Here is a 23,896-nt window from a genome sequence, read left to right as displayed (position 1 = left end):
AAGCAGGCTCTTGTGAGAGACTGTAATCTACCTCATTTATCGGCTCCATTTCCCAAGGCCCCACAAACTTTAGAGTGGTGACACATTTATCAATAGAGGAATTACTATATTTACTATATATATTTAATATATTACTAATTTTTATATCATGGACAAATCTATATAGAAAAAAAATCTCTTTGTGGACAATATGTAGTGCTATCTCATTGTCCCATTTCAAAAGTATCTTTTTTATTCAGAGACAACTGTATACAGAGATCAAGAGACCTCTAGGTAATTCTAGAGAACTATAAATTACAGCCTGGGGTGGGAAGTGAAGGTTGGGGAAGCCGGGCAGAAGTGCATTCAGTGACTGAATTAAAATCCACTCTAGACGATTCATCGTCAGAGCAGAATGCAGTTGCTGCTTACCGTTAAGCACTCTTGGGTCACTACGCTGGCAATAGCTAATCTTAGGTCAGACTGGACTATTTGAATTTGTCAAACTACAGAAATGTATAGAGAGCCTCCTGTAATTTTGTCTCCTTCATAGCATCATTTTATAGCAGCTTTTCAGCCTAAGACTTAGTCATGTGGAGAGCAAATTTTCTGTCCACGGTCCTTAGTGGAGACTTGAGAATTGGGTGGGTCAGCCAACTTAAAACTGGGGACCTGTTTTTAACTAAGAGAACTGTAAGTCAAATATGCTTTCTGTAATATTTAATACTAGTTACTTATGGCACAGGCTTGCTCCCTACATCTCTCTTTCCAGTTAAGCAGTCTCCAGTGTTCACACTGACCCGAGTGACTGACAGGCAATCCAGTTTCAGGTCGGGTTAGTGGTGTTGCTCATTGTTAGGACAAAATGCCTGACAAGAAGTAACTTAGTAAGGGGGGGATGTACTTGGTTCGTGGTTTGTTGTATCAGGAAAAGGCATAGCGTGGGAAGAGGTAGCTGCGGGATCAGGGGCCTGTGGCTGTTTGCTCTCCTAGAGAAAGAACACCAAGCCAGCCAGGGCTACAAAACCCTAAGGTCTGCCTCCCCCTCCCAAACCCTGGAGACCAGCTTCCTCCAGGCAGGCATCCAGCACCTTTAGCTGGGTCCAAGTGCTCAAACACTCAGGTGTGGGGTACATTTCCTGTACAAACCATGACACAGGTCTTTAGATGCCTTACAAATTAGGGCCACCTCCCTTTTCGCATGACTATTCAGTTTTTCTAGTGAAAGATTAAAGACACAAATAAAAAGTCACCTTCTCAACTTCTGTGGCTACTCTCTTACTTCCCATTCTGCCTCCGCTCCAGCCCCTGCCCCACTCCTCTGCTGTATTTGCCATGGGCTTGCCTTTCATTCATTTCTTAAATGCTTGGGATCCCTCTTTGGTCTTATTCCATACATTTTGCTGGGGGGTGGGGTTCAACACTTTCTTAGAACATCTGACAATTTTGGTTGTCTGTTATCACACTTTTCTAAATTTCCTCCTCTTGTCTTAAAAAAATTTGTTTATGTGCATATTCCATGTGCCTGCATGTGCACATGTGCACCACATGTATGCAGGGGCCATCATGAGAGGCGTCTTATGGAACCGCAGTTACAGAAGGCTGTGAGCTACTGTGTGGGTGCTGGGAACTAAACCTGAGGCTTCTGCAAGGCAGGAAGTGTGCTTAACCCTCAAGCCCTCGCTTGCAGCCTTCCTCTCTTTTAATCTCAAGAAAAGCAATCATATTCACTCTACCAAGTATGCAAACCAATGGCTTCCTACAAAGTCACTCGTGTCCTAACCCCCGCACCTGTAAAGATGGCAAGCGAGGCAGGGCAAATGTGACTAAGGATCTTGAGATGAGGGATTGTTCTGGGTTATCTGTTACATGAGTCCTTACAGCTAGAGACTTTTTTCTGGCTCTGAGCAGGAGATCGGACTGGGAGACGGGAGGTTGGAACATGGTCAGCTTTGAAGATGGAGGAAGAGCCAACAAGCTGAGGTTCTGGTGACCATCTCTCTAGGAACTGGTGGAGGTCAGAATTGAGATTTTTTCCCTCCAAGAGCCTCCTCCACACAATCCTGCTGACACCTTGATCTCAGCAGGGACATCTTTAAGGTAACAAATTTAATAGTTTTAAGCTACCAAGTCTGGAGTAACTTAACAGTAACAATAAAAAATGTGTTATAATATAATATAGTTGATACTTTTAAGAAAATAATTTATGGATTATCTTAATTTCACATTATAATCTGAATTTTTTTAAACTCTAAAAAGGTGAAGGAATTCTAAAATGAATACCATTTCTGTAATAATTTTACTGTATTCATGATATCATTTGTGTATCTATAAATATATCCATCTTGTTTTAAAATATATCTCAAAATAACCAGGATGTATCAGCACCCTTCATAATAACTCATTTTCCATATGTTTACTTTCCTAGCGCTGCACAACAAATCTTCTCTTCGTGACTCAAGGCAACATGAACTCACCACAGTGATGACCACTTGCCCGGGATGTGACATGACCCAGTCGGAAAAAGTATGGTATTTCCAGTCTTCAATTCCTTGAGTTATAAATCTATAAGCCAAAAATACATTTATGTTAACCATAAAGGCTCCGTGATGATGCCATTTAACGAGGAAACATTAACACTACTGGTGTTTTAATCTGACCACATGTTTATGAATAATACATACTCTTTGAGATGGTCTTTACCTGTCAGTAAACCTTCTACCTGGGTTAGTAGACATACAAGCTTAAAAAGAGACAGATATTAGCTTTGAATTACAATATTATCAAGGAGAAGAAGCTGAAAATGCTATATTCACAAATAATTTTTACAAGGGGCATCTTTCTGGCTCACCTATCACCCCAAGACAGAAACAGAGGCAGGGGAAAGCCAGTGCATTCATAGTTATATCATGTGACTGCTAACAATCAGCTGTGTTCTAGAAACCTTGGGCTGGTTCTCAGAAAGTTAGCAACAACAAAATCTTAAAGTAGCTTTTCCATAAAGAGAAAGGAGAGAAGGTGGAGTTGGGAGGGAGGGAGGTGGAGGAGAGCTGAGAGGGCCTGGGAGTGGAAAGCATGGGATCAAAATAAACTGTCTTAAAGAAGCTTTTAATAAAAACTTAGAGATGGGATGGAACTGTTCTAGTCCAATCCGCTTTAAAAGCTTATACTCTGGGTTGCTTTCTTCCCTGTAAGTGGATGGCAATAACAGATTAAAGTACAAAAAGGAGAATCTTGAATACACTAAGGGAGGGCTGCCGGTCTGCCAACCGTTGCCTAGTGTGTTCAAGGCCCATTCTATCTCCAGGACAGACACCTCTCACCTCCAGGTCTACACTGAGTCAACAACCTGAGTGTGTAAATGTGGCACGGAAGGACAGAGGAGGGAGCCTGAGGTCTTCTGCAAACAGGCTGGAGCTGGCTTGAGTTCAGGTATTGGCTGGTATTGGTGCCAACGAGTGCCCATGCACACAGTCTTCATGGGGTATTTGCGCTTCAGAAACAGTCGGTCTCTCTATTACCTACATGACATACTCTAATTAAGTCCACTCTGCATGTTCCTCTGGATATTTCACTTATATTGCTAGCTATGCAAGGCTTACATACTTACACACACACATACATGCATGCATGCATACACACATGCACACTCGCACACTATATATATATTTTTTTTTTCAGGATTTAAACACGGTACTCACTTCTTCAGCACATCAAACATGCTTTTCTCTACATTTACCATCCACTGCTCTACAGAAGCTCTTACACGGATTTTCCTATAATTTGTTAAAAAGTTATAAAAATTACTATAATGTTATAGATATCAACATTTCATTTATTTGAGAAACTTGTAAATTACATTCTCATTATACATATATTACTTGTGGGGCTAAGGACTATATAATACTATGCTTTCTGGGTTTTATTGATTTTTCGCTTGGAAAAACACGCAGAAAAATACATAACTTGAGGGAATTCTGTCAAAAAATCAGCATAAAATTTCTACATAAAATGAATGCAAGAGAGATGTATTATAAGGTTTTGGTTTTGTTTTGATTTTTCATGATTATTTTAAATACCTAAATTGGCCTGGGACTTAAGGCTTGGGTACAGCATTGTTTCTCTCAATAAATAAAGCTGTGTCAGGAGCCAAGCCTTGGAGAGGAGAGGCCCTTCTGAGGCTGCTACAAGGATCAGTGTGACAGAAGGCCTGGCCTTGTTGCATTCGCCTACGAACCCACCACAGGGAAATTCAGGTCAGAACACGCCAACATCCCCAAGAAAGCAAATGTCCGGTCCATCTGAAAAGTCAGATTTTCGTGGAACAAAGTGCCTGAGGGTTGGGCGCTTTCTTTTGTTTCAACTTTACATTAAAGTAGAAGTGAGCGAGAGCCACCGAGGTGAGGCAGGGGGTGGGAGAGGCTATGTTCACAAAAGGACGTTATCTTTGAAGAAACTGGTTGCTTAGCAAATTTGTATGGAATGTTGAGATTTCAAAGCAGGGAGGTCAGGACAGAGGCCCTACAGTGTAAGCATTTGGTTGCAGAGTTCCTCCTACTTGGGCATCACCAGGCCTTCCCCTTCGGCAGAGATGAGCATCTTCACTGAGGGAGGGCCGACGTCCTGTTTCCACAGTAGGATGCGTCTGATGTTTTCAAAACATTTCACAAGATGAGGCTGCAAAGCAGAACACACGCGTTAGTCACACAGCATGTCCTGACAGAGTGCGGAGGTAATACCTCACAGGAGAGGAGCAACGCCGTTACCTGCACGGATTCGGGATTTTTGCTGTTAGCTAGAATATCAAGAAGTTCATCGTTGCTGAGGAAGAAAAATCGCGGGAAACTCATTCTTTTAAGTTCAAGGTATTCCTGTCCAAAGCCAAAAGAAAGACAGCTAAGAACGCACGTCTTAGGAATCACATCCTTACCTGACCTACAGAATTAAAGGTGCAGTGTGAAGACTAGTTCCAGCCAAAGTTATAATCTATGCTCCATGAAAGCTAAAGTACTTCTTAGTAAGGCAAAAGTGTAATAAAGGGAAATGACACAGAAGTGACCTAGCAGCAAGGGAACAACCAGGCCAGAGCTCGGCTGTGCTACTTGTGCACCACACATGCCCTGCCACAATATACCACACATACCATGCCACACATGCACCACACCTGCCCTGCCACACCTGCCCTGCCACACCTGCCCTGCCACACATGTACCACACATACCATGCCACACATACACTACACATGCCCTGGCATACATATGCCATACCTGCCCTGCTATATACATACCACACATGCCACGCCACACATACTACATAATGTCCTGCCATAAATATACCACACGTGCCCTGCCACAGATGCACCACACATGCCCTGCCACACATGCACCACACATGCCATGCCACACATGTACCACACAAGCCATGCCACACATACACCACATATGCCCTGCCAAAAATATACCACACATGCCATGCCAGACATACACCACACATACCCTGCCACACATATACCACATATGTCCTGTCATACATACACCACTCCTGCTGTGCCACACATAAACCACACATGCCATACCACACATATATCACAAATGCCCTGCCATACATGCACCACACATGCACCACACATGCCCTGCCACACATATACCACACATGCCCTGCCACACATGCACCACAAATGCCCTGCCACACATGCACCACACATGCCCTGCCACACATGCACCACACATGCCCTGCCACACATGCATCATACATGCTCTACCACACATACACCACACCTGCCCTGCTACACATACACCACACATGCCATACCACACATACACCACACATGGCCTGCCACACCTGCCATGCCACACATACACCACACATACACCACAGATGCCATACCACACACACACATGCCACGCCACACATATACCACACGTGCCACGCCACACATATATCACACATGCTATGCCACACATGCCATGCTGCACATGTACCACACCTGCCCTGCCACACATGCACCACACATGCACCACACATTCCCTGCCATACATGCACCACACACGCCCTGCCACACATATACCACACATGCCACACCACACATATGCCACACATGCCATGCTGCACATGAACCACACATGCCCTGCCATACATACACCACACCTGCCCTGCCACACATGCACCACACATGAACCACACATGCCATGCCATACATATACCACACATACTATGCCACACATACACCACACATGCCCTGGCATACATATGCCATACCTGCCCTGCCATACACATACCACACATGCCATGCCACACACATACTACACGATGTCCTGCCATAAATATATCACACATGCCATGCCACACATGCACCACACATGCACCACACATGCCATGCCATACATATACCTCACATGCTTGCTGCTTTTTTTTCCTATCTGTTCCCTGCATGAGAAATCACCCCCATAGGAAACACATTATTCCAGACAATCCCAAATTCTACTCCACTTAGCTCACCACATCTCATCCCATCTTTCCAGTCTCATCTTTTGTTACAGTGACAGGCAGGGCTGTCATCATAAGCTGACCTAAGATGTCCTTTTCTTCATCCTCAGGCCCCATCCTGTTTCAGTCTCTCTTAGAGAAGTCCTCTGCCTTCAGTGACATGTCTCTCATTAAGGACACAGTACACCTCTTCAGCTATCTCCTAGCTGCTGCCCATATCTGCCCACCTTCTCAGAAGTTTGGAAAAGACCATTTATAGACTCAAGGTCTATAAATGGTAGAAACTTATCTTGCAGTCTCCTCTCATGCTGCCATGAGGTCCCTACGGAATCTTTTGGGAGCAGGTCGGTACTTCCAAAGCCCAATTTTGACTTGGGTGATTTCACTTTTGTTCCGACCCTAAGTGACCTTGTATTTTTCCTTTACTCTGTATCCTGCTCCTTAATATCGAAACTGCCGAAGTTTCAGCTTACCACTCCTCTTTACCCATGATGCTTCTGGGCTATTTGATACAAAAAGCACTTGCTCTTTAGCTGGGACAACTCTCCAGCAAGACCCACATACAGAAGCCACACTTATCTGTGAGCCTGGAACTCTGGGGAGCTAGGAACCTTTCACCTTCCTAGGAGACAGCACTGTGAGACTGGGGCAGCTGATGTGGTAACTGAGGAGCAATGGACTGCTAACTATGCAGGACACGTGCCTAAGGGAGGTCTGCCCAACAGAGGCATGAGTCGCATCCTGAACAGGATGGGGTGACATTTCATCACTTCCTAGACAGTTCCTAATTTAAGACTTTCAATCATTTCTAGACTTTCCTATTTAATATCTTTAAATCAGAATGGACCACGAGTGGTGGAAAACCGGAGAGGGATAACCATGGACAAGGGATTCCTTTCTGGCCAGCTTACAAATCTCAAGGCATATACCCCAACTGCACTTATCATCTTAATAATGGTAGGGCTAATAAAGTCATTGCCCTTTGTGAAGAATTAAGTCCTCTGTCTGTGCCAGCTCTGGCACTTCAAATGCACCACCTCATCCAGCATAAGGCTTGCTTAAGCGGAAAGGAAATGTGGGCATATGGAAAGGCTCGGTCCTTTGCTTGAGGGTTATTTGACTGATCTGCCTGTGTTTTCTTTTGATAGCACTTCCATTACCCCCCCCCCCGCCCCCAAAATGGCCACAAGAATTAGAACAGCCGCCGACTAGGACAGCAGAGAGGAAAGCCTGCCCTCTGGGAAGATTCTGCAGTTCTCAGGGTACTGCTGCCCTTGGGTGCCATAGTTTACTTCAAGACTCTTCTTTATGCTCTCAAGATGGCTGTTGCAACTCTTCAGAACGCTGATGATCCCCGTGCTGATGGTTATATGTAGGGCGTCGAGCTTGTTCAGTACCCGAGACATTATTTCTTTCCACGTGACGAGCACCTGGGAGAAGAGTTTTGCTTCCGCTGCAAGCTGTCTTTAAAAACAAAACTAAACGTGAATACATGCTATGGTCGATATCTATAATACTGCTGAATTCATAAGACAACTCCATATGCTTTACCTGATTGGGCAGTTTATTTCTATTTTGTATAAGCAGCATATATTCCAAGAAAAAAAAAAAACAGGATAGATTAAACATACAATTATCATTTATCGAGATTTAACTTAACAGAAAGTAGATATATAAAAATTCTATATAAATTAAATAAAAGCTGCCTGTGCCTTAGAGATGCTACAGTCTGGATCTCGAACTCCTCCTGAAAGCCAGTGTGTCCCCGGCCCCAGAGACTGTGGGGAGAGAGGTAGAACATTTAGGAGATGGGCCTACTAGGATGAACTTAGGCCACTAGGGGGTGACCTGGAGGAGATACTGGAAACTCCAGCCTCTCCCCCACATCTCTCTGTTCCTAGACATGGCACCCTGAGGAAGAAGTCCCCTGTCACCTGCTCCTGCTGTGAAATACAGCCCTGCCACATATCCAAAGCAACCAGCCAAGCAAACATGAGTTGAGGCCTTCCAAATGTAGCCAAAAGAAACCTTTCTTATTTGCACACTGATTAAACTGGATATTATGTCACAGCTGAAAGCTAACACACAAAAGGAGCTGCAATGGAAGCCTGGGGAAGCCCTAGCATCTAGGATTTAAAGGGACAACACTCTGAAGTGAAGGCAGAGGAGACATGCAGCCTAAAAGCAGGACTATATATCCCAGTGTCTATAGTAAAAATTCAGGCTCTGTAGATGTTTACCCAATCTTAGCTGTTAAGGAAATGAAGGCAAATGCCACCCACCTTATAGAACTTTTCCTTTATAGAATAATCATTATTTCATCCATTAGCTAAAAAGAATCAAAGCCCATACATTGCACAAACCACTAATATCTGAGTCTGTTCCCACTGCTGGTGAGTTGAGTGAGGGGATATTTTCAAGAGCTGTACTGTCTTTCACTCTCTCTGCTCACTTGAACTTCCCACCCAGTTAGCCCCAGCCTGATTCAGATTCTCCACGGCTTGGTAAAGTCTTCCATTCAGCTTTGCCTCTTGACTGCCCGCTGGAATGGTAGGTATCTATGAGATACCTCTAGCTTTCCCCTCAGCAGGCGCTTACGGTGCCACTCCCTGCTTCTTTCCAGCTGATCTCCTACAACCAATTTTCAATCTCCAATTATAAGTGTCACTCTTCAGGGTTTTATTTTTTTTGGGGGGGGGGAGTTGCTAACTGATATATGGGTTGAAGATCTTTGTAGAAAGCCCCAGTTTGGAAACATCTGTCACCACTGTCTAACTTGTTATTTTTGTCTTCAGAACTCTCCAGGGAAGAGACCTTCGTTTTTGCTATCCCCGTACTTCAAGGCTGCATATGTTAAACTCTCCAGAGAACCTTCCACCATTATCTTGCTCTTCTTTCTGGGTGATGGTGCTAAGTGCTTCTGTAACTCAGCAGAAATATCATGGAAGACACTTGAACCCCCATGCCCAGGCACCCTTCCTGTCTCTCTGGAAGATTCTAAGGCAGCCCTCCAAGGATTCGTGGCTCTCACCAGTTCTTTTTGGAACTCCCCTCTTTGATGAATCTCTGGTTCTCTTCCACTGGTTTTGGGCCTTGTCCTTCATTTGTTACGGGTTTATTACTGATTCCATTTTTTTCTTTTCTTATACATACTGTAAAGACACCTCAATGTCTCCTAACTAAAGACTCCTTCCCTACGTTAGCTAATTTGGTAAAAGAACAACCATCTTGTTTCTTTATTGATAAAAAACATCTTTAGTAAGAAGTAGTTTTAAAGTCTGAATTCAAAGGTTCACGTTGTGGTAACGATAAAGGGCCCACTCCTTAGGTGTGGGTTTACCCTCGAGGGGTTCAGAACAACTGACCGGGACAGTTCCGAACCATAACTATGAGTTAGCAGTAGTGCCAAGCACCCATACAATGAGAACTATAGATGTGTAACAAAGGTCAGTCTTGTTCCCTATAAAGCTATACGTCCACTTAAACAGTTCTCACCTGTAACTTCTGAAAGTTCGCCTTTGTTCCTAAAATAAAGTTCAGAGTGATTAACCTGACCGTGGTTTCCAACAACTCAACAGGCGTTCCAACTGCATATGCCATCCCTACTTGCTTCAGAGTGGCGTCTGGGATTTACTCTCAGTCCTCTACATTCTGCCTGCATAGCTCAGTTGTCTCCATGTGAGTATTCTAAGCACCTTAAGAAGCTCGAAGCCAATTAATCTGCGTGCTGTTTAATGAAGCGGGGAAACGGAATGTTTACCCAGTGCCAAGCCCCTCTATTCTATCTGGTGCAAAGTGAGCTATTCTCACCTATGGATGCCACTAAAATGCAGCTTTCTTTTTCACATCCAAACCAGACTCATCTTCCAGAGCTAAAGAGACACATAACATTATGGCTTGAGGACTGTAATGTTCTGATGCAGCTGAGGTTTTTTTTTTTAAAATAGTTTTACATTAGCAATTAAGGGAATTAAGTTTTCAAGTGTAAGATGATTCTTGAGTGATCTATGAATGAGAAAATATTCTCATATGAGAAAATATGTATACATATACATATGTATACACATGGCAGGCTTGACATAGGGGTTAGAACAGTGTGCCTACCAAACACCTGGTTATTGTTCCATGACAGAAATTGTTCAGTGGCTCACTCATGTTAATGTTATAATCTAGTGGTCTAGCGGAGCCATTCTTGGGGTGTCTATGGTGCTCTGGTCACTTTCCTATTGCTGGAACAAAATGTGTGACTAAAACCAATTAAGGAAGGAGGGGTTTCCTTTGGCCAACAGTTTGTTTGTGTGTGTGTGTGTGTGTGTGCGTGTGCATGTGTTGGTGTGCTGTATTCCACCAGGATAGGAAGGCACGACAGCTGGAGGAGGAGGCCAGATGCTTGCACAGTAGCCACAGTCAGGAAGCCGAGAACAAATAGGATGCTCCACAGGCTACACAGCGTCAGTGCTTACACTCAATGATCCATTTCCTCCTGTAAGGCTCCATATCGCCTAAAGGTTCCCCAGTCTTCCTACATAACACAAATCGCTTAGGATCAAATATTCAAACACATGACCAATAGGAGATGTTTCACATTTAAACAAACCACAGCTGATGTTCATTCATTGAGGATAATCATTTCTGGAAGATTATAGGAGTTAAATTCCTCATTTAAAAAAAACCATATGTATATATTTTTTTTCTTACTTTTGTATTTCTAAAGACTGAAAGATTGGTTCAAGAGAAAGCCAAGTCCTTTGACAGGTCACCCATTCGTCAATGGTCTGAGAGAAGAGGGTTAAGTTTTGATTCCATTTAATCACAAGTTGCTACAAAAGAGGGAAAAAATCCACATGTAACAATTACAGTACATGAAGTGACTCCCTAACAATTACATAATAGAAACTGATGCGAGGCAACTGACACAAAACTCCCGATAAGGAGTCACACAAATGAGGACAGAGCTGGCTCTGCCCAGTTCTCAGATGTCCCACTCATCCAATTTTCTCCTAGGTTACATGATAGGCAAATCTTTTTTTTGTAAAACTTGCACTTATACCTAAAAATTAACATATGTAACACGCACAGATTATAACATTAACATGAGTGAGCCACTGAACAATTTCTGCCATGGAACAATAACCAGGTGTTTGGTAGGCACACTGTTCTAACCCCTATGTCAAGCCTGCCATGTGTATACATATGTATATGTATACATGTGCACATAAAATCTCTCAGAGTCTGCCTATCTCTGCTTCAGGAGACCAGGGTTAAAGATGGGTACCACCATCCTGCCTAGTGGGCTTCATTTGGAAAATTCCATAGTCTAGATCTTTTGTCTAACTATTACATTTCTAAAACTAGTGAGAAACTGGTTAAAAATTGATAATAAATACATTGCTTATTTACAAACCAGCAGATAAGCTCATCCCCACTGATCCCCAGAGAGGCTTGCTTTGAACTCACACATACTTGTCTTTTAGCATTGGCCAGCATTCTGCATTACTTTGTACTTGCTTCCATATTGTATTAAAGTATAACCGATAAAGTAGAGTATAAATGACATTGCTCGACTGATTGGTTGGCTGCTTTTAAAGAAAGGGTCTTATTATGTAGCCCTTAGTGACCTGGAGCAAGCTGGGTAGCTATGGCTGGGTAGCTATGGCTGGGTAGCTATGGCTTTGAACTCGCAGAGACTGAACTGCTTCTATTTCTGCAAGTGCCAGAACTAAAGGCCTAATTTGCAACTTCCAATTTTTATTTTAATAAAGGCATTTAGTGCACCATGCATTCTCACAAGGCTTTATCTAACCACAACCAGGTCAAATAGGTAACTTTGTTCTTGCTGCCAATTTCTAAAGTTAAAAAAAAATGTTAAATTATATTTCTTAGATCTCGTTTTAGGTTGAGTATGGTTTCTGTTTTATTTTATGTTGTTTGACAATATAATCCACTCTCTCCTTGTAATCCATGCTTTTCTCTTTAAGGCCCATCTGAATGACACTGTCCCGTAAATGTGTTTCCTATGTACAAATAATATGAATGCTATTTGTTGAGCACATTCCTTTCTATGACTCTCTCTATCTATTCAGATAGAGGTACACATCTGTATACCCACTACATTAAACTTTTATTGAATAGTCTATCAGCACATATCTGATTAAGTTTATTAAGTTTAAAATTTTATTTTATATAAGTTATTAGATTCAGGGCTACCAGCTATGAGTTACAAGAAACTGGTAGATGCGTATTTTGTGGGAGTATTTTTCTATCTCATCTAAATTTATCTTACCCATCCAAATTAAATTTTGATGTTTCCTCATAAATAATAAGTACTTCTATAAAATTATTTTTAGTGTTCACACTATTAAATATTCTATCTTCTCTGTAAACATATTAAAGATTCATATAATTGAGAATCTAATATGAGTTTGCAAAAAGAAAAGTTGAACTGATGGACTGAGGAAAATGAAAATACTCCCAGGGCTTTGCCCACAGCGGTTACCTTAATTGGCCTGAGGTAGGACGAGCCTTTGATTGATGCAAGGATGGCCTGGGAGTCTTCCAGCTGGGCAATCAGGTCGTCAGTGGAGGAGATGATGAGGATGGAGCGGCCCTCTGTGTGATGAGGGACCAGGTGCAAGGGAGTCGTGTTCCAGAGATCGATGATTTTAAACAGCATTTTTTCAAGAGCAGCTTCGTTAGTTGCCGAGATTGATATTTCATTTATTTTCCGTTCATATGGAAACAGCTGAAATGAAGAGATTACTTACTATCCAAGGGAGCAAATACTTCCCAAGGCATCTAAAATGGAACACTTAAACCCATCTCTTGAAAAGTGCAAGGAACTGAAGACCTGATGCTGGGGAAGTTAACTCCAGGGTCCCTGTGGTGACAGAACTCTGTTGGCCACTCCAGCCATTTCACATGCTTCCTGCTCAACCCGAGTGTCCTTTTCCTCTTGTCCCAGGCAGGGTGAAGAGTTTGTGTGTGCCTCGAATATGTGCAGACAACGCCATTCCCTTCGACTTCCTTTCCTCTGCACTAATCCCTGTCTTTGCTACTTTGAAGTGAGCTTTTTCTTTCTACAGTGATTCTTATAGCAGTAGAGTATTGACTCAAGAGAGCAACCTGGAGGACTCAGAGTTCTATAGCTTCTTTTGCTTTCCCTAGGACTAAGGGTGTTTTGTTTTGCTTTGTTTTTTTTAATGCATTAGTGAGATAGATAGGCCTTCCTCCCATGTATAGTGACTTCAAGTTCCCTTAAACTCTTGACAGAAAATCGTTCGATTCACTCACCGGACTAGAAGGGATTCAGACAACTTCTCAGTCTCTTCTTCCTTTAGGATCATCTCTCTGGGGTTACTGTTCTTATCTCTTGTTAGAAAGCTGAATCTACCACTACTCCTATACATAACCCCTACAGGGCCGAGAATGAGGCTTAAGCTCTAGGTTTTGCTAACGGGTCACAGTGGGGACCAGGAACCAGAAAATGACTGATGTTCGCATCTGTTATGCATTACTGACGATGGCATTCGGGGCTGGAACTGACTAGGAGTCCTTATGGACTGAGCCAACAGCACTGAGAAAGAAGCTTGCTTTTGAACATCTATTATTCAGCTAACATAGACTAAAAAGCCATAGAGCTATCTAAAAGTTTTATGCTAAAGATAACCTTTCCTGCCCAATCTACTTGAGATGGTTAAAAATAAAATCCAGACACAGACATGTGTAAGGCAAAACTTGAGCCATGTGAATCTAGTCCCGTCAAGTCTTTATGATCAAAGCTTAAGGGACAGAGAGGTGAGTCTTCGGTGATACTGTGGCAGTTTTAGAAGGACGTCAGTGCCTTTAATGAATTATCTCTTGTTACCTTAGAGCACAAAGGCTCAAAAGTGCAAACAAATGATCGGCTATGGCAGGACAGCTTTTTTTTTTTTTCTTCTAATTTATGGCATGCTTTTCACACAATAGGCTTGTACTTCTCAGACAGAACCTTGCCATATACTGCATAACATTCTATATAACTGCATAACATTCTATATAACCTTACAAGCAGGTGGCTGCATTCATTAGGTTTAAGACATCCCACAAAATCTTTCAGCATGACTCTCATCTCCTGGCCGAGTACAGGAAGTGTAGGTTTTTGTAAACTTACATAGGCTGACCAATCCTCCCTTACTAGGACCTCTCAGGAGTTCACTGGGGTTTGCCACGAGGTTGTCTTCTCCCTAGCTCTGCCATTAAAACTTAGAGAGAAGTGCGATGCTCTGGCCCTGGGCTGTGGGCCACGTCATCATCCGCAAACCTTACTCACTTCTCTTCATGTTCACTAATTTGGACCCTCTAAAATCTGTAGCAGACGTCCTTTTTAAACTACCCATCATATTACTAAGTCAAGGATGGCTTAGAGGCATTTCATTGGGGGGGCCACAGGACACTGTCTCAAGCAGGCCACCAGCTGGCCACCTGTAATGCCTTAACCTGACTTATGCATGAGTAGTTCCAATTATCCAAGACACGGCAATTAAAACACTGGAGGTGTCCTAGATTTTCAGCAAGTTAGTTCGAATGAACTCAGCTGTGATCGCTGACCCTCATCTCCGATGAAGTGCTCTGTAGTGCAGAGATCCACTTAGGAGGGGCTGGAGCAAGCCAGGAAATGTATGCAGACCAGGTGACCAGGAGAATGCAAATGTTATTTCAAAGAAGGAGCTGAAAGAACAGAGCTGCCAATTACTGAGCCAGGGGAGGGCAGGAGGAGAGGAGAATTTTGGAGGTGGATAATAAAAGGCATGTGAGTTTATTGAACAGAGCTTGAGCAAACGAATGGAAACCTGAACAGGAGTATGACCAGATGCACTGGGAGTTCAGGAGGGGGACTGAGAGACTTCAAACAGTCGGAGTTGAAAACCTCTAAAATTCCTTCAAAGTATTTCCCATATTCCTCCTTATGACAGAATTATGGTTATAATATGCTGGCTTGAGATTACCAAAAATTAAACATAAATGGGAGTTCTTACAGGCTAGCAAAGTAAACCCGTTTTACATAGTATAGCTTCTCATTGCTTTGTTATCTTTTTGAGACAGGATTTCATACAGACCAGGCTGGCCTCAAGTAGGCTATGTAGTCAAGGGTGACCTCAAACTTCTGACCCTCCTGCCTCTACTTCCAGAGTGCTGAGAGAGTACAGGCGTGCGCATGCGCAGTCCTAGGACTAGAACCCAGGGACCAGAAGGCTAGACCAGCTCTCTACAAACTAGGTCACCTCCACAGCTCTATATAACAGAGTTTTGTGGGGAATCCAACTGTGACTGATTTGGCACTTCAAACAAAATGTCATTATTGGTAAGGCTATCCTAATGGATTTGTAAATACATTTTCACTGTGTATAAAATGAACTACAGGCACTTGATATTTCTATTCCTATAAAATGCCATTTCTATAAGAATAAGCCTGTTAAAGAATGATGTTTGTCGCATAAAAAGAGTGTAATTGCTCTCTCCCTTCAGTAATGAAGGTAAAAATGAAAGCTTGCTCCCTTCCCCACTGCAAGTGACATCTCTGACTCCCCAGTGGCCCAAGCACTTGGCCAACTGCCCTGCTTTCTAGTTTATGTTCATGGTAGGTCTCCGTGCCCATAATTACAGCCAGCCCCTCGTGATTCAGTGTGTTCTTGTCACCTGCCTGTGTTTACCTTGAGAGCCAGAAGCTTCTCTATGGAGAGGTTTCTATTGAGAGCCGTTGACCTGCCAGTGATGCCCTGCAGAGCCTCCCAGTGTCGTGCTTTGAGGCAGGCGTTTCCCAGGGCTGTGATGATTGGCAGCTCTTGTCTGAAGTCTAACACCGACTGTTTGAGCAGGGCTACCATATCGTTCTTAGGTAAGCCTGTAAATACCAGAAAGTGTGTAGACTTACACTTTGTTCTCATTTTTTACCCCGACAATCTCAGGCAGCGAGAGTGCCTTGCCTCTGGTGGGTAGGAAGCCCGGAGAAGCACACATTACCTTTTTCCAGTACAATGATTATATGCAGCCACTTGGAGACATTGTTCTTCACTAAATCGATATCAATGCTTTGGAGAGTACAGTTCCTCCATTCCCAGAAATATGTCCCCCACTCTTCTTGCGCTTCCCATAATAATTTCCTCAGCATCAGGTCACACTCAATTTCGGAGATTTCTGACAACACTATGTGACTCATCTCGTCCATGTTGATAGCATTCATATGGAAATAGGCTTGATCATAGTAGTTCTGGTAGTTTGAGTAGGTTTTCACTTTTAGAGTCAAGCTTTCAGCTTCTGCTGTGAGAGACTGCACGATTTCCTTGGCTCTTGGTATTGGAGTACTGGCGGACAGCAGGATTGGACTTCTTATCTAAAACCATCAGGGAAGAAGCCAGATTATTCAGAATACAAACTTGTTTTACTGGCAACATCTTTAGTAAAGAACCCACTTTTTCACGACAAAGTGAATGAAAAGTGAATATTACCATTTTACTCAAATGCCTAGAACTATTTTAGGAAAACTGTGTGTGTGTGTGTGTGTGTGTGTGTGTGTATGTGTGTGTGTTTGTGCATGTGCACACTCTCTCTCATGTGTGTCCACCATTTTATGGAGTTGTTGAAGAACTTTGCTGCCCTGTTCATCATATTCAGAGATGAGAAAATGCTAAATTCCTGGTAGAATTACTAAAAAGGACATATGTGATCTTATGTCCCATTCGACTTCACAAATCATCAAAATTCTATTTGTGAATCTCATGATATCTTAGCTTCTTTTCTGATGCTGTGATAAAATGCTGTGACCAAGGCAGCTTATAGAAAGAAGAGTTTATTCCAGTTTACAGTTCCAGGGTGATTAAAAACCCGCCACAGCAGGGAGTGATGACTAAAGTATCAGGCAGGGCAGCCAGAGCAGAAAGCTGAGCGCTGCTCACTCCCTCAAGCGCAGACAGGAGGCAGAGAGGGCAAAGCAGGGGTCTGTGAGGCATTTACTCTGAGAGCCCACCCTCAGGATGGACCTCCTCCAGTGTGGCCACACCTTAGTAACCAAACAGTGTTACCAACTGGGGACAAGGGCTCAAATGGAAGACACTTCTCATTCATAGCACCACACAGGGTAAGTACATTTGGATTACATAATTTAGCTATGATTCCATAGAAAATGAATATATAAAAGCACAGTATTACATGAGACTAAGATAAAAATTTAAAAATATAAAAATAACTATAAAAATAGTAAAAAAATTAAAAAAAGCACTTACCTTATCTTTTAAGTTACTGACATCCACTCGTAGGCTGACAATATATGCTTCCAAACTGTTCCTGAATTTAGTGAGACTGGCTTCTCTATTTGTGGCGACGAACTTCATGGATGTTTTTAGTTGATTGAACTTCATGAAGATGATTTTGTAGATGGCGATCTGCTCTTCCGACACATCGATCTGGTAATGCCTCACAATGGAATACAGCTCAGAAATTGTGCAGAAATCCTTTTCTATTTCAGTCAAGCTCGAGAAAATGTCATCCAAAAAATTCAAATGCTTCACAAATTCTTCCACTTCCACCGGCTCAGTGTCCAGTTGGCGCAGCAACAAGTCTACAGTCTGCAAGGATTAGCACACTAGTGGTAAGTACGCAATGTTTTCATTATTTTGGGAAACCACTCTTTTCATTTCAGAAGGCTGACGTCTACAAGTGCAATGTCATACACTTGGATGTACAGTGCTATACAAATTGGACATGATCCTAAGTATGAAGCAGGCAGGCACGATCCAGTCCTTCTACTGTGATCTCACAGTGCTTGAGTAGATTTCATGTGTAACATACGTGTTATAAGGCATGCACAATACTTAAGGCTGGAATGGCCACTCTGACCGTTTATACAATAGATTCTCCAGTCAGTGGGTCCTCTGATTGTGTTTGCTGATTAGGTGTTATTTTCTCTACTTTGCATACAAGGAACCAAGTCTCAGATTAGTCTAAGATTAGGTATGTGCTAAGTTACAGAACTGCAATTCAGTGACCATCAGAGAAAGCTCTCCTTACAATAGATGGCAATTAACACCGAGATCCACAAGGGGTCATGGTGGAAAGCACGAGGGACTGTGGAATGCTGATCACTATGTGGGACACCCATCACAGTCCTTTCCTCAAAGCTTGGAGTTTTAGAGGAGAGGGGGCAGGGCTAGTGGGTGACTTCAGAGAAACAGTGTTTTCTGGACACAGCAGAGCTGGTGCATTTACATCACACAGGGGCTGTAACAGAATGCACAGGCCTGTACAAGGCCAAGCCTAGGGACACCTCAGCACGGAGAAGGGAGGTAGGCAGGCAGGAAGTCCCACCCCTAGCTAGGAAGCTACCAGCATTTGTTAGCTTTTGGAAGAGGGAAAGTAGGTTTTCTTTAATGGTTTCATCCAGAGTAGGCTCTAATTCCCAAGAGTAGCTGGGCAAAGCAGACGAGACCTTGATGGATTTAAGAGGGGGAGGGGAGGGGAAAATATAAATTTGTGGAGTAGGGATGTGGGGTGGATATCTGGGAGAACTTGGGGAAGGGGGTGAAAAGTATCAAATACATTGTGTGAAATTCTCAAGGAATTAATAAAAACATTATTTGGGGGAAAATGAATGAATATAACTTAAAATAAAAGATGGTAAGAGGAGGCTCTTAAAAGATAACTCTACTGATGCATTGCATTGCCTAGCTTCCTAGACCCATAATGGGCATGCTGCCTTCTTCTGCCCTGCTGTAGACAGGATGTGACATTAGAGATGCTTAGGGAAAGGCACACTGTGAGCTCAAAGCAGCCAGTATTCCCAGTGACTGATGCCTGTGCCCTGGACTACTCGCTGCTGGGCCCTACCTACTCTTGGGGGTTGGAGGTGAGGTGGCACAGAGTCAACGACACAGACTCTGGGAGCAGGTAGGAAATGCCACAGCAAGCTCATCTGAGCACTGCTGCAAGCTCCTTTAATACCCTCCATCTGAGCCCCATTGGTCCCAAGAAAGCATCTCTTCTAAACAGCAATTCCTGATTGGCTGACGTTGTCTGGTACCACCAATCCTTGGTCTCTCAGGCAGTCCTAAATTAGGTACTCATGTAGATGGTTTTTGTGGCTACATGGCCCCTGGTGTTTATATATAGGTGGCCCTACCGTCCCTGCTACAAGTCACTATGTGGGCACTACTACTTCCCACAAGAGAAATTAGTTCTAACTTGTGTAGGCAACAGCTCTGTTGTTGTTGTTGCTGCTGCTGCTGCTGCTGTTATTGCTGTTGCATTTGTTGCTGTTGTTGTTGCACATGGGAGTCATATGCAACTGAATCCTAGCTACATTAACTCTTGCCTGCAATATCCTGCCTGTCAACTCTGCTTCCACGTCACTGGCACTTCTCCTTTTGTAATTAACATCTTTCTTGAAAATTATTCCTGGTCCACTCAAGCTCTGTTCGCTAGTTTGGATAAGGTTTTATGCAACATTAGTCTTGGTATGTGTGAGAATGATGCTATCCTCTCACGGTTACACTGCAGAGGCACAGTCGATGGCTAGCTTGTAACTTTGGGTTTAAGAAGTATTGGTAGTCTGGCCGGATAAAGAAAAAAGAAAAGATAGCTGTTATCATAAACTCTGGTCTTGAAATCTGTCTTGGGTACTATGGGAGGATGCTGGTACAGGCAACAGCTAGTATACTGGGATCCATATTTGTTCTACAAAGCAGACAAGCCATAGCATAGTGAGTCTATGGGGAACAATGATGTCAGACAATGATGTGCGTTATAAAGACAAAAGAGAGAGAGAGAGGAGAGAGAGAGAGAGAGAGAGAGAGAGAGAGAGAGAGAGAGAGAGGCAGTGACATGGGGTGCAGTCTTCCACGTAGTCACAGAAAGTTCTAAAGGAAGTGATATTTAATAAAAACACACATGTAAGTGCCGAGGAGGGGCTGAGTTGGGTAAAGTACTTGCAAGTGTGAGGACCAAAGTTTGCATCTCCATAAACTACACAAGAGCATGCATATCTATAATTCCAGGGGTCCTACAGCCAAATCAAGTGGAGAAGAATTTCTGGAAGCCCAAGGTCCTCTAGCCTGGTTTATGTGATACAAACAAGAGACACTGTGTCAAACAACTCCTGAAGTTTGCCTTTTGACCTCCACATGTCATGGCAAATGTATGTGTCACATTCACATACAGAAATGCACTTATACACAGATAAAGACTAAAAACAAATGTAATCATAATACTTTGGGATTTTCTGAGGATAATACTTATATGTATTTTTGATTGTATATCATCAAGTAATAGTCTAATCTGAAATTTTCTTATGAAAAGGTGTAGCTGCTTGTATTATGAATGCTAACTATGCTCCCCCAAAAAACTGTTTGCATGAGCGGGTCTGCACGTAGCTTCTGGGAACCTGCCCTCAGTTAGTTCTGATTGGTAAATAAAGAAGGCAGCAGCTCAGAGCTGGGGAGGACAGACAGAGGCGATAGCATTTCCTGGGCTTGGGATGGGAGGAGAGGAAGGGGAGATGGTTTAGGAGAGTGTGGGGAGAGGAGAGACAGAGTCTACCGTGGGGTAGAGAAGCAAGGAGAGCGCCCAGATGGCTAATTGGAGTGAAGAGTAACCAAGATGGAACATAAGAATTAATAAGTGGTAACTAGGAATTACTGGCAGAGGAGGTTCTTGTTGAGGTCCCCCGGAAGCCTCTGGAATCTTGTCCCAGGGCCATTATCTAACACTCTTTTGCTTCTTCCACTATCTTGCTTCCGTTTTGTAATTGACTCAGGACATTTACAATGTTCCTTTCCCTGTACAATGAGGGCGCTTCTTTCTGGACCTTTTACAATGGCGACATTCCTTTGACCTTCGCGTGTTACCTAGCACTGTGGTTTGACCTGTGTACCTGAGCAAATTCTGTTTGCGGTTTTCAGCTTTAAAAAGCCCCCCATCTCCCCTGAGCAAATGAGGCTTGAACAGAATTTTTGTCTTGCGTCCTTCTTTTGTGTCTTCTAATCCCAAAATTTGTTGTTGTAGCTCCCTTCCCTTGAGAACCCTGTTGTTTAAACAAGCCCTGCAGGTTGGGGCAGCTTCTCGCAGCATGGAGGCCAGCTATTGTGCTGCTTAAGGCATATAAAAATATAAAGGCTGTGTATGTGTGTCTCACTTGGGAATATAAATGTTTGAGGCGGGAAGTGACCCCGAGCTGGGATTCATTAATAATTAATTCAACAAAAAAAGAGGGAAAATATAAAGACTTACTTCTAATAGATTTGCACTTTTTTCCTCAATGGTGCATTTTAACAGGTTGCAGCTCATTTGTATGATGCCATCAATATATGGTAAGCATGCTAATTGATAATCCAGGCTTTTCACACAAAAAATTCCAATACGCATCTCAATAGTCATGGTCACGATCTGCTTTAGGTAGCTTCTGAATTTATGTATTATACTTTTAAACTCAATGGATGTTAAGTTCGTCATGAATGGCAGTTTTGTAGTCATGACTTTGGCCTTCTCTACTATGTAACAATATTTCAGAAACCTGCAGCTGTAGTCGCTAACCAAGCCCACTGAATTACCAATAATAGTCAGCAGAGTCACAATCTGTGAATGAAAATGTCAAGATGGTGAGCATGTTCCACCTGGAAATAGAAGCCTTACTAAAAGCTTTTATTTGCATTGTTGGGCAAGCTGGTGGTTACTGTCAAATGATGGTCTTTGTACAATTCATTCTGCTTAGAACTGGAATTAAATATTGCCATATGTTGGAAACAAGACTAAGAAACATAGATAACATGACTTTCATGCAAAGGTTACTCAGATATTTAATTTGTAATCAAGGTATTATTTTGAACTATGTCCTAGAGAGACCAACCATCTAGCTCACTGCCTGTTGTCCGACTTTCTCCTCACACAGTCCCAGAGCAGGCTGGGCCTGTGTATTTCTGATTTCACTTAGTTCCTAAGATGTAGTTTATCTGGTTAGGACAGAGTTCGGACACAAGCTGAGATAGTTATATTCTACTGTGAATTTGGACAACAACAACAAAAAAATGCATTTAAGTGGTTAGGGAAGGGCTGGCAAATGGCAAACCAACATCTTGGCAAACCAAAGTCATAAAAGAACCGCAGGGAAGAAAACTCATTTCCACAGTGGAAACGTGAAAACCGTGGTAAGTGGAGCCCAGAGACCACAGGAGAGACAAACTGGAACGATGCTAGGATGCTCTGAAGGTTTCCATGCATCACGTTCATGCAGTAATTGCACTAGGGTTCTGTTCCCTTACCAGCCACTTCCGAGATGTCCGATCTCGAAACTTACTTTGTTCTGGTAGTCAGTGTCTGTGTCAAAGAGGACATAGAAATCCGGCCATCGGGTCTGCTTCTTATATTTGACTACACTTTTTGTTTTTGTCTCATTAGATAAATCCGGAACTGAAACCAAATCAACAAGGATAGACAGGCGAGGATCTTGGTGAAAAGGGATGATTGTGGCTGGAACAGGACATTGAACAGTTAGGATTTTCAGATGCAACACTTTAAAAATCAGCCATAGCATCTAGGCCTGTTAAAAGCTGACGCTGAGTGACTTAATGAGCAGACACTATTCTGTATCGATGGGGGCACTTATAAGCATGCACAAAGGTTTGCATTTAACATTATAAACAGAAGGAACTATCACAGATAATACTTGGGGTAGGAGGCGCCATCCTAAAAACAGAGCCAGAGAATCCTGTCCTCTGTGTGGAGAGTGTTGTTCCATCTAGAGCACAGAGATACAACAAAAACAGACTGGTATTGGAAAGGAGTTGACAGGTCAGATGTCTATGGTCACATCCCTTCACCCCCAACCAAGAGAAGAAACTTTGACTTCTTCTGCGCACCCGACTGGCCAGGAAGAACGATGCTGCAACAGGATACTTCTGCACACGTTTATTGGGAGATCTGATTGTAGAGGTGAAGAGACCCCAAGCCCAGAACTGGTGCTGCTTATATAGGCCTAGGAGAGGCGTGTCTCACACCCGGATTGGTTGTGCTTGGGTTATGCTTACCACTTCATTTGCATGCCTACATCTGATTGGTTAACTTCTCTCTCATCTGATTGGCTAATTTTGGTTAATTCTCAAAACCTCATCTTGGCAAAAAGAACTTTACTGCCTATGTATTCTTGGTGGCCAATGGTAGCCAGCACCACCCTGCAACGGCACATGTGGCTTCCCACATTGACTTATATTTTATGACTTACACAAATAAACTCAAGATGAAGAGAAACACAGAATACAAATGGATGAACTTCTGGAAGAAAATAGTGTGGCTCTTAATTGAGAAAGTCCCACATACAAAGTCAAAAGCAGAAGGCGTGGTAGAAGTTGATTGATGTGCTGGGGTTCACACCCGGGGGGCTTCGCACTGGTGAAGAGAATGAGGACCTAAG

At 42.9% G+C, this 23,896-nt stretch overlaps 1 protein-coding gene across 4 annotated transcripts in view; it reads right to left on the bottom strand.

Moving 5' to 3' along the window:
* The window catches only part of Dnah14 (dynein axonemal heavy chain 14), a 242,827-nt gene that overhangs the window by 170,074 nt on the left and 48,857 nt on the right, over positions 1–23,896 (bottom strand). For all 4 annotated transcript variants that reach the window (XM_021185047.2, XM_029480568.1, XM_029480569.1 and 1 more), the window contains exons 16-27: positions 22,784–22,956; positions 21,721–22,065; positions 17,724–18,065; positions 16,465–16,834; positions 16,155–16,345; positions 12,962–13,207; positions 11,164–11,285; positions 7,758–7,929; positions 4,746–4,850; positions 4,538–4,656; positions 3,681–3,755; positions 2,457–2,544 (exon numbers count right to left, since the gene is read on the bottom strand). In XM_021185047.2, coding sequence (XP_021040706.1) covers positions 2,457–2,544; positions 3,681–3,755; positions 4,538–4,656; positions 4,746–4,850; positions 7,758–7,929; positions 11,164–11,285; positions 12,962–13,207; positions 16,155–16,345; positions 16,465–16,834; positions 17,724–18,065; positions 21,721–22,065; positions 22,784–22,956 — 2,348 coding nt within the window. The remainder of the gene's footprint in view (positions 1–2,456; positions 2,545–3,680; positions 3,756–4,537; positions 4,657–4,745; positions 4,851–7,757; positions 7,930–11,163; positions 11,286–12,961; positions 13,208–16,154; positions 16,346–16,464; positions 16,835–17,723; positions 18,066–21,720; positions 22,066–22,783; positions 22,957–23,896) is intronic.

Source organism: Mus caroli, chromosome 1 (genome assembly GCF_900094665.2).
Source record: "Mus caroli chromosome 1, CAROLI_EIJ_v1.1, whole genome shotgun sequence".
Lineage (NCBI taxonomy): Eukaryota > Metazoa > Chordata > Mammalia > Rodentia > Muridae > Mus > Mus caroli.
Note: the sequence above shows the minus strand (reverse complement) of the source record. Positions and strands in the feature narration are given on the sequence as shown.